Source organism: Alnus glutinosa, chromosome 14 (genome assembly GCF_958979055.1).
Source record: "Alnus glutinosa chromosome 14, dhAlnGlut1.1, whole genome shotgun sequence".
In the NCBI taxonomy this organism is placed as follows: Eukaryota; Viridiplantae; Streptophyta; class Magnoliopsida; order Fagales; family Betulaceae; genus Alnus; species Alnus glutinosa.
The window spans coordinates 11704440-11720904 of NC_084899.1; the positions used below are offsets into that span (position 1 = coordinate 11704440).

General features: G+C 41.8%; 1 protein-coding gene across 6 annotated transcripts in view; it reads right to left on the bottom strand.

Moving 5' to 3' along the window:
- Window positions 1-1575: 1575 nt before the first annotated feature.
- LOC133857362 (probable LRR receptor-like serine/threonine-protein kinase At5g63710) overlaps window positions 1576-16465 on the bottom strand; it is a 53914-nt gene continuing 39024 nt past the window's right edge. For all 6 annotated transcript variants that reach the window (XM_062292607.1, XM_062292608.1, XM_062292604.1 and 3 more), the window contains 5 exons: window positions 16330-16400; window positions 16107-16253; window positions 15114-15455; window positions 2194-2588; window positions 1576-2067 (listed from right to left, as the gene is read on the bottom strand). In XM_062292607.1, the coding sequence (XP_062148591.1) occupies window positions 1756-2067; window positions 2194-2588; window positions 15114-15455; window positions 16107-16253; window positions 16330-16400 (1267 nt within the window). In that variant the 3' untranslated portion in view covers window positions 1576-1755. The remainder of the gene's footprint in view (window positions 2068-2193; window positions 2589-15113; window positions 15456-16106; window positions 16254-16329; window positions 16401-16465) is intronic.

Sequence of the window (16465 nt, forward strand, 5' to 3'; positions counted from 1 at the left end):
AATAAAATATTTGTCTCCTTTAATTTTCCCATTTAATATTTTGTTGCACACTGTTCACACACACTTGTTAAAATTAGAAGTCATTTAATTTTCAAAACACATCAGACATTCTCAAATCACTGAAAGTTGCCAATTTAACATGACATAAAAAAAACAAGTTTAGCAGACCAAACAAAAGGATAATATTCCATAAAGCAAGGAGAAAAGTGAAAACTAGATGGAATTATAAAGATGTTGCTGAAAAATTATAATCACAAGCATCACCGGTTCTGATATAACCTTTTGTATTCAACACAACACTAGCTTATGAAACATACAACCCAAAGCAAGTCTCAAAAATAAAATCGCAAGAACTGGCCCATGTATAAAATCGTGGGGTAGGTCATGCATCTACAGAAATGGGTGACCAAAAAAATAAAATATGGGCAACCAAAAATCAGTATTCGTAAACCAAAGCTAAGAGAGAGAGAGAGAGAGAGAGAGAGAGACTTGGTTGGAGAGCACTCGGTCTGTTGGGTCCGAGAGAGAGTCCAGTCGGTGGGTGTCGATTGGTGGGCTGTTTGGTGGCGGCACTCGGAAGGTGGGGGAGGGGGATAGTGGTCGGTGGGGGAAATTGGGGAAAATATTCTGTAGATCTACGAGAGAAATGGGTTGTCGGTCCGAGAGAGAGTCTTGCTGTGATGGTGTCGGTGAAAAGAGATGGAGAAGGGTCGAGATCGGTGGTCTGAGAGGGCTGGATGGTTTTGGCCGTCGGGCAGCAATCGGTCGGTGGGGGAGGGGACGGTGGAGAGGGGGAGATTTGAGAAATGAGGAGAAATTTTGGAAATGAATCTGAAATGTCGAACACCCGCATTTTCAACCTTTTTTTGTTAAAAAAAGAAAAAAAAATGGAAAAAAACAAAATGACACGTAGGGAAAAAGACATAAGAGGGACGGAATAAAGTCTCATGTATAGCATTTCTCGACAAAGCTTAAAACGGTGGCAACACTGCATTTGACACGCTAACCTAAACTTTTTATAAGCCTCCTTTAGTTGTCTCCAGCTGTATCCCAAGCTTAGCTCTGCTGAGTTCTCCTATTGCCATGTATCAAATCTTCTCGCGGCTGTCGTCAAAGTTCAAAGAGCTTTAGTTCAGTTTGCTTCCTTAAAACCTCAGTTCTCTGTAGCAAAACCTCAATTTGTCGAACTCCTTGGGTGAGGCCTCTTGGAAATTATTTATGGCACACTCCAACCCCCAGAAGGGATAATAAGATAATGATCTTTTTTCTGTTCTAAACTTCATTTCCAAGTAAGCATTGATCGTGAAATAAGCATATTTAAGTTTGAGGTGTTACAATTAACCTTAAGATTACCCAAATTGTTCACCCCTTTGGAATCGATTGATCCATTGATACCCAATTTGCCTCTTTGACTAAGGCTACCCCTTCAGGAAAAGATGGGTCCCTCGTTGACAGCCAGTTTCTCTTGCCTAGAAAAAATTATAAGCCCACAAATGTGGTTTCAGTCCTTGCGACGATGCGAAAAGATGGATGGAATTTCATCATCTAATTATAAAAAGAAAAAAAAACAGTAAATTTTGTGCCAAAGGATAGTAATGATAACGAGGATAGTGACGGATCGGCTGCTGATGATGCTCCCTTGAATACATTTTTCACCACAAGATGTAATTGTCAATATTTCATAGGTACAAAATACTAGCGCCAACACAAGTTAATTTTGTGTAGTAAATACATTGGCCATATATGGTAACCATCTCATCTCGCTTCGGACAACCGGATAGCTTCTGGATCGTGCGTTGACTCTTCAGCCCAAGTAAAATTGTGAGAGATGAGAGGGAGCTCTCGACTCCTTACTTTTTCAAGCTCCTCCCACTCGGCCCATCTCTCCGCCAGACCCACTCCCCCCAGCATTTCTATCACTTGTGCCATTGCTGGACGCCCCTCAGGTGAGCTTTGAGTGCAGAGCACGGCAACCTTAACAGTGTTCTCAACCTCTCCGGGATCATAACTCTTCAAGTTCCTATCCACAATGTCATCCAGCCTATTTTCTCTCTGTAACTTCTTGATCTGTCCATAATGGTTTTTTTACAAACTCTACATAAGAAGAAGCACTCACAGAAGACAAAAAACCAGACAAAAGGCAATAATAATAATAATATATAGTTCATGAGTAGCAAAGATTTAAAATCTTACATGATCAAGCAGAAGAACATCCTCTTCCTCTTCAAGCCGAGATAAATCTATTGCACGCTGACCGGTGACAAGTTCTAGAAGCATTATACCATATCCAAACACATCCGTCTTTTCTGATGATTTTCCGGTGGACAAATATTCTGGGGCAATGTGACCCATGGTGCCACGTACTTGAGTGGTAACATGAGTCAATTTTGCATCAACCAGCTTTGCCAGCCCAAAATCCCCTAGAACAGGTTCAAAATCATCATTTAATAGGATATTTGCAGCCTTTAGATCACGATGTATAATCTTTGGATGACAATGCCCATGTAGATACTCCAACCCATGAGCTGCACCGAAAGCCACACGTTTCCTTGTAGGCCAGTCCAACCCTTTCTCTCCAGGTTTTAAATCTATGAAATACATTGAAGGAAAAAGGTTGGAAAAATTGAAATATGAGAGCACCCACTCATGATCAAGCTGATCCAAGAACAAGAAAGAGAGATAACAACAGGTTACTTCATTTTGTAATCTTTATTCGCAAGTGGAGGAACCAATTATAAAGAAACAACACAGTTTCCCAAGAATTGTCCATCCTCTACTCACACAAGCATGGTGAGATGAGATCTTGAAAAGACAAAGAAACCCAAACATTGAATCAATTAACCTCGATTTACACGCAAACATTTAACATACATATATACACATGTGCGCGCACAAACACAGAATTATAATATACACATAACATACATATTACACATAACACACACACCCCCACACCCACACCCATAAAATGGGGATTAGATTCAAGTTACATATGATGTAACACTTCGTTAAAATAACACCACTCAATATCTTTTCATTCCCTTAATATTTTGTGAATCCCACCATTAACATGGCATCAGCATGCTTATAATCCTTTTCCAAATTTCAAGTCATCAGATGTCATTTAATATATCATCGAAATTCATGCTTCTAGTAGGTACTTAAAATATAAAAATACCATAAAAAATTGATCCTTTATTTAATGGGATATGCATTTTTAATCGTCTCGATATACAGTTTTTTGAAAAAAAGCACATTAACACAAAAATATAAAATTTATAAATGCCACAACTTCTAATACTAATTCTATCACTCTAGGTTTATGAATAATAAATAATTTTTATTCATAAATTAATATTTCTAAAAAATATTTATGATGTCATCGTCCGGCCTTCGTCAACCCCAATTGGACCTTTAAACCTTGAACCTCAGACTTTTTCTCAATGATCCAGTTTTTAAAGCCATGATTATTTGACCTAACCTTGTATAGATAAGACTAGTAGCTGAGCTACATAACAGTGGCCAGCAGTCCTATATGTAAATCACTGTAATGGGGTTTTCTACTATTTATGATATTTGTGGATGAAATGGGAATGAGTGTGGTGGGTTGAATATTGCCATTGAATGGAAATGAATTCTATATCGAAATGAATGAATTTTTTTTTTTAATAAGTAATAAATCAATCTTGTTAAAAACGTAAGGCGCTCCTAAGTTTACCAGAAGTATATAAGAGGAGAAACCTAACTAGAAAAAGAAAAGCGAACAAGAAATCATCAAAACTAATCGTCAGACAGGACACAAAGGCAGCAGTCCAAAGATACAAAGTATGGAAGAAAGAGGAAATAATATCCTTAAAAGATCTCTACAAATCCTCAAAGCTTCTATTATTTCTCTCCCACCATTTTCCACACCGCAGCACTCCTTGGCCTTCCAGCGGACCACCAACACGCAAATAAGTCGATAATCTGTCTAGGTATAACCCAAGACATCCTGAAGCGACTAAAGAGAACACTCCATAAAGCAGAAGCCATATCACAATGAAGAATATAGTCTACAGACTCCCCATCTCTCTTACACATGCAACATCTTTCTATGACAATAACACGCCGTTTCTTGAGATTATCCAAAGTAAGAATTTTGCCTAAAGTCACTGACCATGCGAAAAAGACCGCCCTCAAAGGAGCCTGGGTCCGCCACACGCTCTTCCAAGGAAAGCGACTCCCTTAAGAACACAAACAACAAAAGAACGACTTAACCTTGAAAATACCTCTTTTGGAGGAACCCCCAAAAACTTATCTTCACTACCTCTTCTCATTGTAACTAAATGCAAGACTTGTAGAAAAGACACAAAAACACCCACCTCCCAATCATGCACCTCTCTAGTAAAGCTTACATTCCACTTAATAGAATCGCCTAGGAGCTCCACATTATCCGCAACAGAGGCATCCTTTGACCGGGCAATACCAAAAAGATCAGGAAAAGCAACCTTTAAAACCGTATCCCCAATCCATAGATCATGCGAAAATCTAATCCTAGTCCCATCCCCCACCACAAGTCTAAAAAAGCTTGAGAAAGACTCCCAGCCTTTTCTAATGTTCTTCCACAACCGCACCCCAAAGGTTCCTACAAGCTCAAGAGAGCACCACCCACCCCATAAGCTGCTATATTTTGAATCCACAACAATTCTCCACCAAGCGTCTCTCTCAATCTCATAACTCCACATCCACTTATCTAACAGAGCACGATTGAATACCAACAAATTTCTTATATCCAAACCTCCCTAAGAAATCGAAGAGTATAAATTGGACCAACTCACCAAGTGAAATTTGAACTCTTCCACCTAGCCTACCCCATAAGAAATCACATTGTAGCATCTCAATGCAATTAGCATGCTCGCCAGGAGATGGAAGAGAGACATGTAGTATGTGGGTAAATTAGCGAGGGTGCTCTTGACAAGGATGACTCTGCCACCCTTGGACAGATACATCCTTTCCAACTGGCCAACCGATGTTCTATCTTCTCAAGAACTCCATCCCAAATATGCTTCACCTTATAGGAAGCCCCCGATGGAAGACCAAGATACTTAATCAGCAGAGTGGATAACCCACACCCTAGAATTCCAGCAAATCTTCCAACTACGGGTCAAGCGCTACAAAAGTTCAAAGCATCGTCGGAAGATGAGAGCGGTAGTGTTGCGAACTGTGAAACCTTCTAGCAGACCCCCATTAACCGTAGCAGAAATCATACGACTTAAAGCCTCCATCACAAAAACAAACAACAAAGGAGAGAGAGGATCCCCTTGTCTCAAACCAGGGGAGCTACTAAAAAAACTATTGGGAGAGCCATTAACCAAGATCAAAAACCACACAGAGGAGATACAATGGGCTATCCAAGAACACCATTTTCCCCCCAAACTACACCTCCTTAGCATATATAACAAAAAATCCCAATTTACATGATCAATAAGCTTTTTCCAAGTCCATTTTACAAATGACACCTGGCTCCCCCGATCTAAGCCTACTATCAAGGTGTTGCGTGACTGGGTCTGGGATCGAGTTATTGGTCTGTGGGTGGGCAAACCAGTAGGATAGAACCTCCTAGATTTACCTATGGTGTAGGGTGAAGGATTGATACGAGGTATTCGAGGTACCTCTGCCTCCTAATTCAACCACGAGAGTTGAGAATTTTTAGGGTAAATTGATCATGCTTTATTATGAATCAGGATCTCTTTAAATAGAGATTACAAGCAGAATATAATTATGGAATTACATCAAATCCCTTATTTCTAGGAATTCTTGTCTATAAGGAATTCCCTTATTATAGCAATATCCTATTCTAGTGGAAATCATGTTCCTTATTCCTAGGAGATACTTTCCTTGTAAGATGACTACCGAAACCCTTGCTGGAAAACACCGACTTTCCATTCTCATCCACTACTACAGCCGCCACTTACATCCTCTCCTTGAACCCTAGCTTCCTTCCCACGCTTCCTACGTCGCACATAGGTCCGTAACACTCCCCCGCTCTTCAAATTGCCCTTGTCCACAAGGGCAAAGGAAGGGTAACGAAGCTCAAAGTCGAAGAGTGGTTCCCAGGTAGCTTCGGCAGGGGAAAGACCTTGCCAATGTAACAGTACTTCCGGGACGCCATGGTGAGTACGTCGGTCGATGACAGTTTGAGGAAGGAGCTGGCTGTCCTCGTGGAGAGTGGGAAGATGGTCTTGCACTAGCACCCCGTTTCCGACCCATTTCTTCAAAACCGAAACATGGAAGACATCATGAATCTTAGCCTTAGGAGGTAAAGCCAGCTGGTATGCAACAGGACCAATCCGTTTGACAATTCGATAAGGACCGTAGAACTTAGGGGAAAGTTTCAGATTGCTCCGCTTGTGGACAGATTGCTGTCTATAACCCTGGAGCCGTAAATACACCCATTCGCCTTCCGAAAAAATGCGCTCAACATGAGACTGATCATACACCTGTTTCATGCGATTTTGAGCTTCGAGCAGCTGCTGGCGGACCTCCCGCAGGACCTGATCTCGGCTGAGTAATGCCTCCTCCACAGCAGCTGAACGAGTAGTCCCGGGAACGAATGGTAAGAGAGGTGGGGGGGGCCGCCCATAGACAATCTCAAAGGGGGTCCGCTTAGTAGCAGAGTGGAAGCTCGTATTATAGCAATACTCAACCCAAGGCAACCACTTAGCCCATAGACGGGGAGAAGAGCTAGTAAAGCATCGCAAATACATCTCAATAGTGCGATTCACAACCTCCGTCTGTCCATCCGTTTGCGGATGATAAGCGGAACTAAAGTTAAACTTCGTCCCATGCAAGCGGAAAAGCTCCCGCCAAAAGAGCCCAGTAAACACGGGGTCTCGATCACAAACAATGGAAGATGGGATACCATGCAAACGAAAAATAACCTCAAAGAAGGTTTGGGCCACCTGCAGTGCCGTGTAGGGGTGCTTGAGAGGAGTAAAGTGGCCATACTTGGATAAGCGATCAACAACCACAAAAATAGTAGTTCGCCCGTAGGATTTAGGAAGGCCGTCAATGAAGTCCATAGAGATAGCCGTCCAAATCTGTTCGGGAATGGGCAGGGGTTGCAGTAGACCGGCGGGCTTTGTAGCCTCAGCTTTGTGGCGCTGACAAACGTCACAATTTTTTATAAAGTTGCGAAGCTGCCGTTGCATGTGAGGCCAGTAAAAAACAGCCCGAATGCGCTGTAAACCTTTGTGGTAGCCTTCATGCGTACTGTTGTGGAATTCTGCGATTATGGCAGCTGCTGTGGGTGATTCAGCCTTGAGATAGATTCGGTTTTTGAAGTAAATCAGCCCTCTCTGCAGACGCCACGGTCCCACCTCTCCATCCTGCTGAATGCGTTTTGCCAAAGTCTGGAGGTCTGAATCATGCTGAACTTCCTGTTGGATAGGAGCAATCCAGTGAGGGAGAGGTATAGAAAGGGCCATGAGAGTTCCTTCCTCCTGTCGAGAGAGAGCATCCGCAACACGATTATCGTGCCCCTGCTTGTATTCAATCGTGAAATCATAGCCCATGAGCTTGGCTAGCCACTTTTGTTGAGCCTCGGTGGTGATAGTTTGATTCCACAAGTATTTGAGGCTATGGTGGTCGGTCCGAACCACAAATCGTTGGCCCAAGAGGTAGGGGCGCCATCGCTGAATGGCAGTGACGAGGGCGAGCATTTCCTTCTCATAGGTGGAAAGAGAGAGGTTACGACCATGAAGGGCCTGACTGAAAAACGCAATGGGGCGACGGTCCTGCATCAACACAGCCCCTATTCCACTGCCCGAGGCATCGCACTCGATGACGAAGGTCCTGGAAAAATCAGGTAGGGCCAATACTGGTGCTTTTGTCATGGCTTCCTTAAGGTGATCAAATGAGCTGCTGGCTTCCTCATTCCACCCGAAAGCGTCTTTCTTTAAGAGTTGAGTGAGGGGTCGGGCAATCGTTCCATAATGCTGAATAAACTTCCTATAGTAGCCAGTAAGCCCTAGGAAGCCCCGAAGTGCCTTGATGTTGGAAGGTCTCGGCCAATCCAGCATAGCTTGGATTTTGGAAGGGTCCACAGCTACTCCATTTTGCTCAATAAAATGGCCTAGGTAGTTCACCCGCTGTTGGCCAAAACTGCACTTGTCCATTCTCACGAACAGGTGATGAGTTCTCAAAATGCCAAAGACACAAGTCAAGTGATATATATGGTCCTCCCAAGACTTACTGTAAATCAGTATGTCATCAAAAAAAACGAGAACGAACTTACGTAGATAGTCTCGAAATACGTCGTTCATCAAGAACTGAAAGGAGGATGGAGCATTAGTGAGGCCAAAGGGCATTACCAAAAACTCGAAGTGCCCGTGATGCGTCCGGAAGGCTGTTTTTTCTATGTCCTGCTCTTGCATCCGAATCTGATGGTACCCGGAGCGGAGGTCCAGTTTAGAAAAGTATTGCGCGCCATGCAATTCATCCAACAGTTCATCAATGACCGGAATCGGATACTTATCCTTGATAGTGATCCGATTGAGGGCGCGATAATCCACACATAACCTCCACGATCCGTCATGCTTCTTGACCAATAAAACTGGTGAGGAGTATGGGCTATTGCTGGCTCGGATGACTCCATTATTAAGTAATCCCAGCACTATCTTTTCTATTTCATTCTTTTGATAGTAGGGGTACCTGTAGGGCCTCACGTTCACTGGAGAAGAGCCTTGAATCAGGGGAATCTTGTGGTCTTGAGGTCGCACCGGGGGCAACCCTTGGGGCTCACCAAAAATTTCCTGGAATTCTTCCAGGAGGCGCTGAAGGTCCGGGCTGTCTACTTCTGGGCAGCACTGCTCAATCCCCAACTGTACTGCAAATAGCTGAAGGAGAACTCCCTCTCCGTTGCGCTTCAATTCCTTCTGCATTTTTGGACCTTCCAGCATTTTGTTCCACGGTGCCTCCAATCCAACCAGCATGACTTGCTTCCCTTGCCACCGAAATCTCATGCAGAGTGAGGAAAAATCCCACAGAATGGGTCCTAACATCTTCAACCATTGTGCCCCTAAAACTGAATCGTACCCCTGTAGATCAACAAGAAAAAATTCCAGCTTGAATAAGGTACCTCCCAACCATACTGGCACCGCAGAACACTTCCCCTTGCTGGGAAGTCTTTCCCCGTTAGCCACCAAAACCTCGAAGGCCGTCTGTTTGTCGGGGTCCAAGCCCAGCCGCTCGGCCAATTCAGTGTTCAAAAAATTGTGTGTGCTTCCCGTGTCTGCCAGCAGAATTACCCGGGCCTTCCGGATGGTTCCCGCGATGCGCATAGTCTGTGGGTTTTGTACCCCAGATATTGCATGGAGAGATATTTCCGGAATTTCTAGTTCGTCGTCCTCCCAAGTTCCTCGCGCCCCTTCCTCATCTGGAGGATCATTGTCTTCCTCATAAATTCCTTCAATCAGGAACAGCTTCTTACATCTGTGCCCCGGAGAGAACTTGTCGTCACAATTAAAACAGAGGCCATTTTCCCTTCGTTCCTTCAATTCAGCCGGGTTCAACTTTTTGATCACCGGGGATCGGTTCCGCATAAGGCTTGCGGATGGTAATGGTGGTGCACTCGCCTGGCCCATGGTTCTTCGGGATTCATAGGGGTAAGTCGGCCGTCGTTGCGCTGTCAACCTTGCCTCATACAACCGTGCCAACCCCACTGCAGCCGTGAGGGTGGAGGGCCGAGAAGCCTGAACCTCCGGCCTTATACTCTCTTTCAGCCCACTAATGAAGCCACTCACCTGCTGTGTTTACGAAAGACGCCCAGCCCTGCTCAGCAAGCGTTCGTACTCCCCCTGATATTCCCGCACCGTCCCCGTTTGACGCAGCTTGGTGAGATCACCAAAAAAATCGTCAAATTGGGTCGGCCCATACCGCACATGCAGTCCACTCCTCAGCGTTTCCCACGACACTTGCTCCTCACTCTCCTTAAACAATTTATACCACAGTTGGGCCTCTCCTTCCAGGTGATAGGCTGCCAATCCCACCTTGTCCTCCTCGGCAGTCCCCTGAAATTCAAAGAACTGCTCCGCCCGGCACACCCAACTTGTTGGGTCTTCTGAGCCGTCAAATTTTGGAAAATTTAACTTGGCCACCTTAGGAAAGGAATTACCTGATTCAGTTCGATTGAATCCTCCAGTTCGGCCCTTTGATGAACTTGCTGCGTTACTCTGTTCTTCCTCCCGAGGGTTCGGATTCTTGGAGATATGGGCGCTCAGCATCTCTTCTATGCGTTTCTGACCCTCCGTTAGTTTCTCTATTTCCTTCTCCATGCGTTCCACTCGTTGCTCCATTACTTCAGGACTTGGCTCTGATACCAAGTTGTTGCGTGACTGGGTCTGGGATCGAGTTATTGGTCTGTGGGTGGGCAAACCAGCAGGATAGAACCTCCTAGATTTACCTATGGTGTAGGGTGAAGGATTGATACGAGGTATTCGAGGTACCTCTGCCTCCTAATTCAACCACGAGAGTTGAGAATTTTTAGGGTAAATTGATCATGCTTTATTATGAATCAGGATCTCTTTAAATAGAGATTACAAGCAGAATATAATTATGGAATTACATCAAATCCCTTATTTCTAGGAATTCTTGTCTATAAGGAATTCCCTTATTATAGCAATATCCTATTCTAGTGGAAATCATGTTCCTTATTCCTAGGAGATACTTTCCTTGTAAGATGACTACCGAAACCCTTGCTGGAAAACACCGACTTTCCATTCTCATCCACTACTACAGCCGCCACTTACATCCTCTCCTTGAACCCTAGCTTCCTGCCCACGCTTCCTACGTCGCACATAGGTCCGTAACACAAGGCATTCATTGGCAATAAGAATCGGATCTAGAATTTGTCTCCCCTTGATGAAAGCACTTTGCGACTTGGAGATGACCTTCTCCATAACCGTCTTTAATCTGTTTGCGAAAACCTTAGCAACGATTTTGTAGATACCTCCCACAAGACTGATCGGACGAAAAATCTTTAAGATCTATAGCACCTAGAATCTTTGGAATAAGCGCAATAAACGATGCATTGAGACTCTCCTCAAACAAACCTCCAGCATGAAACTCACTAAAAACCTTCATGAGGTCCTCCCTTAACACATCCTAGCACTATTGGAAAAAGGCCATAGAGAAGCCATCTGGACCAAATTACTTATCGCCATTCATAACTGAGACTACCTTTCTAACCTCCTCCTCTTCAAAGACTCTCTCCAACCAACAAGCCTCAGACTCCATAATAGAATAAAAGGAAAGATCATCCACCATAGGCCTCCACCTACACTGTTCAGTAAAGAGCTTTTGATAGAACTTGACAATGTGCACACTATTCTTTGCCTGATTGGAAGAAGTCCGACCATCAATCAATAAAGAATCAATGGAATTATATCTTCTATTAGAATTGGCTATAGAATGAAATAATTTTGTGCATTTATCGCCTTCCTTTAACCACAAAACCCTAGATTTTTGCCTCTAGCTCACCTCCTCCATAAGAGCACATCTCCCTAACGCTCTAAAAACCTATGCCTTCTTCAAAACTCTTCCCCACCCAAGGCCCTTCCTTCTTCCAAAGCATTAAAAGCCTGAAGATCTTCCACTAAAATCCTCTTGTTCCTTTCAACATTGCCAAACACCTCCTCATTCCTTTTTTTCAAATCCAATTTTAACGCTTTGAGCTTGCGAGCAAAGACAAAACTTGGCGAACCTTGGAACAAATAAGAATCCCACCACTGCTTCACCAAGCCCACAAAACCTTCCACCTTTAGCCACATGTTCTCAAATTTGAAACGCTTGCTCACCCTCACAACATCACCACAATCAAGAACGATTGGAAAGTAATCCAAACATAGGTGGGAAAGCCTTTTCTGGGAAGGGAACCAAGTTTCCCAATCTGGGGAGACCAAAAAACATTCAATCCTAGACCACTTGGGAGGATCATGAGATAACAACCAAGTGAATGAACCTCAAACAAGAGGCAAATCCATAAGGCCCTGATCAGAAATGAAATCAGAGAATTCCATCATAGCAAAAGAAAGAGGAACATCTCCCAATCTTTCAAAAGGAAAACAAGTGACATTAAAATCCCCTCCTATGCACCACGACATGTTCCACCAGTGGAGGATGCCAGCCAACTCGTCCCAAAGAAGTCTTCTATGACTATCAGAGTTCAGACCATACACATCTACAAAAGCACAAACGGATCTATCCACAATGTTCCTGAAGGACACAGCCAGGGAGTAAACTCCCATGCACTCATCTATCTTCTCCAGAACCCTTTTATCCCACATGATCAAAATGCCCCCAGAGGCCCCACTGGAATCCAAACAAACCCAGTCCACATAACTGCATCCCCATAAACTATGCACAATATGGTGCGACAGACCGTGAAGCTACTCTCGTTCAACCCAGTCCACATAACTCCTCTCGTTCAACCCTCTCACATTCCAAGAAAGAAGCCTTGGCTTCGTAAAGCTACTGTGTGGCTCCTTGTCTTCGTTTTGCCACGGCTAAAAAGCACACCTCTTGCATCGTAATTTATTGAGCACTCCAAATTCTTAATTTCCCTTTTTTCCTTTCGTACCACTACGAAAAAGGGCACACAACACATCTTTCCAGCGTTCCTCTTCAAGAAATGTCAAAAGAGCCAACAATTGCAACTTATGACCCACATAAGAGATCTCCACAATAGGATAAATATGCTTTGCACACTGTATCACTCAATCAGAGTGCCCTGATTCACCCATGCAATTAGGAGAGTAGGATTCAAAGGGGAAGAACTACCCTTGCAAAACTCCCCATCCAATTCAGCAAAAGATGAACGAATTGTATTGAATGTAAATGGGCTATTTGAGATGCCTGTGTCTCCTATTACATAAAAATGACTTTACAATTATCCTTTTCCATACCTTCCTTACAAGCTGGGCTTCCCTTTTATAGACTCTAAACAGCTATTGGATCCCTTTAACCACTCTAACAAAAAGCCTATTACAATTGGTCCAACTATTATTCAGTTACACCTGTTAAACCCACTATTAACATATATGCCTTATATCACCCAGCCTAGGTAGAAGTAGAGTTCGATCCCCCCAAATCTCAACTATTTGTTATAATGCCAAAAAATTTAACCAACTAGCACTTTTACAAAAAAGATTTACCAATTGAACAAAAAAACATCTTTTATACTCAGAATTAACCCCAAATGGTTAAATGCAAATGTTAGATTGAGACAGTTGCAAAATAATAAAGTGGGAATCAATGAAGAGACAAAAAAAGATATCCCAACTGCTTTTTGAAACAAAATTTAGCAAACAAAGAAACAACACAAAACCTGGAAAATAGACAAAAAAAAAAAAAAAACAAACAAACAAACAAAGACACGGATAACTGATAATGATGGACTACATTTAGGACTACTTTATATAAACCCAAAGGTAATATGGGAGAGCAGCATGTGCACACCCACCAGTAAAAAGAGAGATGTGCATAAAAATGTTTTTAAATTTCTTCCCCACATCTAGTCTGGCCCAAGTGAGAGCTGAAATGAGACCTAGATGTCCAAAATCTCAATCTATCCACAAAATTTAATGCTGAATTCTTTAAAATGGCTTGTGAACCAAACAGCAAGATATTATAAAACCTTAACAAGAAAGCTTCAGAAGAGGGATGGCCAAAAATGCAAACCTAAACCAAAAAAATAAAAGGTCTACAATCTCATACAGGAATAGTTGGCAAAAATCCTTGAAGGAGGCCAGAATAGTTTGATGAAGGTGTTCTTCATAATCGTCAAGAGCGATGAACTCTTATATATATTATGACTTCCTGTAAATGTAACAAGTACTAAAGCAAATTCTAGAATAAAAACTCTTCACATCAATAATCAATTATAAACGTATCAAGATGAATATTATTTCGAATTTATTTGTGAATTTTCAATAAGTCCATTGCATCCTTCCTAGAAGCCCAATAGGAGTGATCCTTATACACTTTCCCTTTTTTCTTACATTGTTGTTTTTGATAAGTTTTAATTTTTTTTTTTTTTTTTGATAACTTTCTGGTGGTGTGAGTTCAGTCAGCCCTGAGATGCTCGGCTAAACATGCTCTCTCACCTACTAAACCACTATTCCAAATAGCAGCCCAAGCATGGTTGTTGCTCGGGGCCTACATCAACTTACCAAAAAATTCCATACCTGATTTTAGGCTTATCAGCCACTATTCCAATGGTTTTATCAGCACACAAGGGACATGTGTGTGTCTATGGTACTTTTTGACAAAGGGTCTGCTATAAATTTGTGTCCTCCATGAATTGCAAGCTGTTTTGGGCTTAAACTGCAAGGACATTTACCCATTCAACCAGGCCACAAGACCATCTGACAGTTTTTTCAACCAATTTCTGGAATGTTTTCAATATTTAAAGGTACGCATGCATTCTAAAGGAACCAAATCCAATGTACACAATTTAATTTATAGGATTTGCATGTGGAAAGAGAAGGCCATTACCTAGTGCTGGTCACACCTAAGTAAAATTTCAATATATTTCTGCTTAGTAAAAGCCCAGTGAAACTGGTCTGAACTAGGCAAGTTTTTATGAACTTGTGCAACTTCAAGCAGGTCCATCCAAACAATTATGTAAAATTTTCAATTGACCTTCATTTATCTAATCTTCCCAAAATATACACCAAAAAAGTTTTAAAAAATATATTAGATATTAATATTTTTTCTATTTGTACCGTTTGACTCAGCAACGGCCAAAGCAACCCAACCCCTTAATCTGGCCTGATGTCTGTTTCAAGTCTTATAACGATAATTTCAACTTGTTTTTAAAACTTTAGGAGCTTTTCCACTTCTGATACATAAACCCAAAGTTTGAACCTTGATAAGAACATACTTCTATGCTAGTTAGTCTAACTTATAACTGTAATTTTGACAAAGATTTCAAAAACTTTAGGATTTTGTTCCACTTCTGATGCGTAAACCGAAAGTTTGAACAATGCTAAGAAACTACTTCTATTATAATTGCAAAGAATTATAGAAAATCAGATATGATGGACTAAAAGCAAAGTGATTCTTAAAGGACTTACCTCTTAAGCGGTATGCAACACTAAGATTTTGCATGAATGGATAAACAAGGATCCTCTCAGACGAGGTTGTACAAAACCCTATCAACCGCAATAGGTTCCTGTGAACTGCAACACTTATAAGTTGAACTTCTCTTTGGAATGCAGCCTCTCCACCAGGACTGTAATAATCTGTAAGGCGTTTCACAGCAACCTTTGTGTTGTCTGAGAGGACACCTCTATAAACTTTTCCAAAGCCTCCTTGTCCAATTATGTTGCTTTCACTGAAATTGTCAGTTGCAAGTTGGAGTTCACGCAAAGACAATCTTTTCAGTTGGCCATAGGAAATTTTACGATCATCTTCACCTAAAATGAAAAAAAAACAAAATAATAAAAAAAATAAAAAAAATAAAAAAATAAAATAAAATTAGGCACCCAGAAGTTTTGGTAATAGGTGTTTTTTGGTTCTTATAGAAGTTAGTGTATGAAGGGGTTTGGAGGGATCTTGAGAGAAGTTGAGAGAAGAAGTGAAAAAATGAAAGAATGGGGGGAGAAGAAGGGGGTGGTCGGCCATATTGAAAAGAAATGGGTGAGGAGCTCAATAAAGTTGGCCCATCCTATGATCCAAAGGTTCTCCCCTCTTACGTCTAAAGGTTGGTCTCATGAGTTAAGGGTTAAAGCCGTATAAAGTTACTTTGTCATAATACAATGGTCAATAGCATGAAAACGTTTCATGGATCAATGGTTAAAAACAAATATTAACTCACTTCATAGAGTTACAAGTATTTCAATATGGTTTGTAGGAAAATGCAACGAAAATATTTATTTTAGAAAGCTAGTGCATGCATCAGTGATTTATTAAGCTTATTTGGGAATCACTTCTTCTCTGCCTCTGTAATGAGAGGGAGATGATAGGCTGTAAAAAATAAAACGAGTAATTTGACATAGTTCGATGGTGTCATTATTAACAACAGTTATAAGACCACTAAAAGATCAAAAGGCCAAATGTAAAATTACCTGCAACATCAACAAAGACATCATGTTTGAGTTTGTGGACATAATAATGGTATCCGTATGCAAGAATGGCCCCAAGTGACAACAGTAGGAATGCAGCACAACTTGCAAAAGTTACCACCACTCCAAGTTTCGACTTTCTGGTGGAAACTGCTAAATATTTAAAATGTAAGTATCACCTAGATAGTTTGAACATGAATGTTATATTGAAACAATATCAATAAACCTGGAAGAGGAGAGCTAGAAACACAAGGTTGCTCCAAGCTAGTACCACAAGCAAGACTTGTTCCTGTAAAACTGACAGAATGATGCTGTTTATAACAAATCCTGTACAAACGTGATGTACAAGAAAGACATACTTC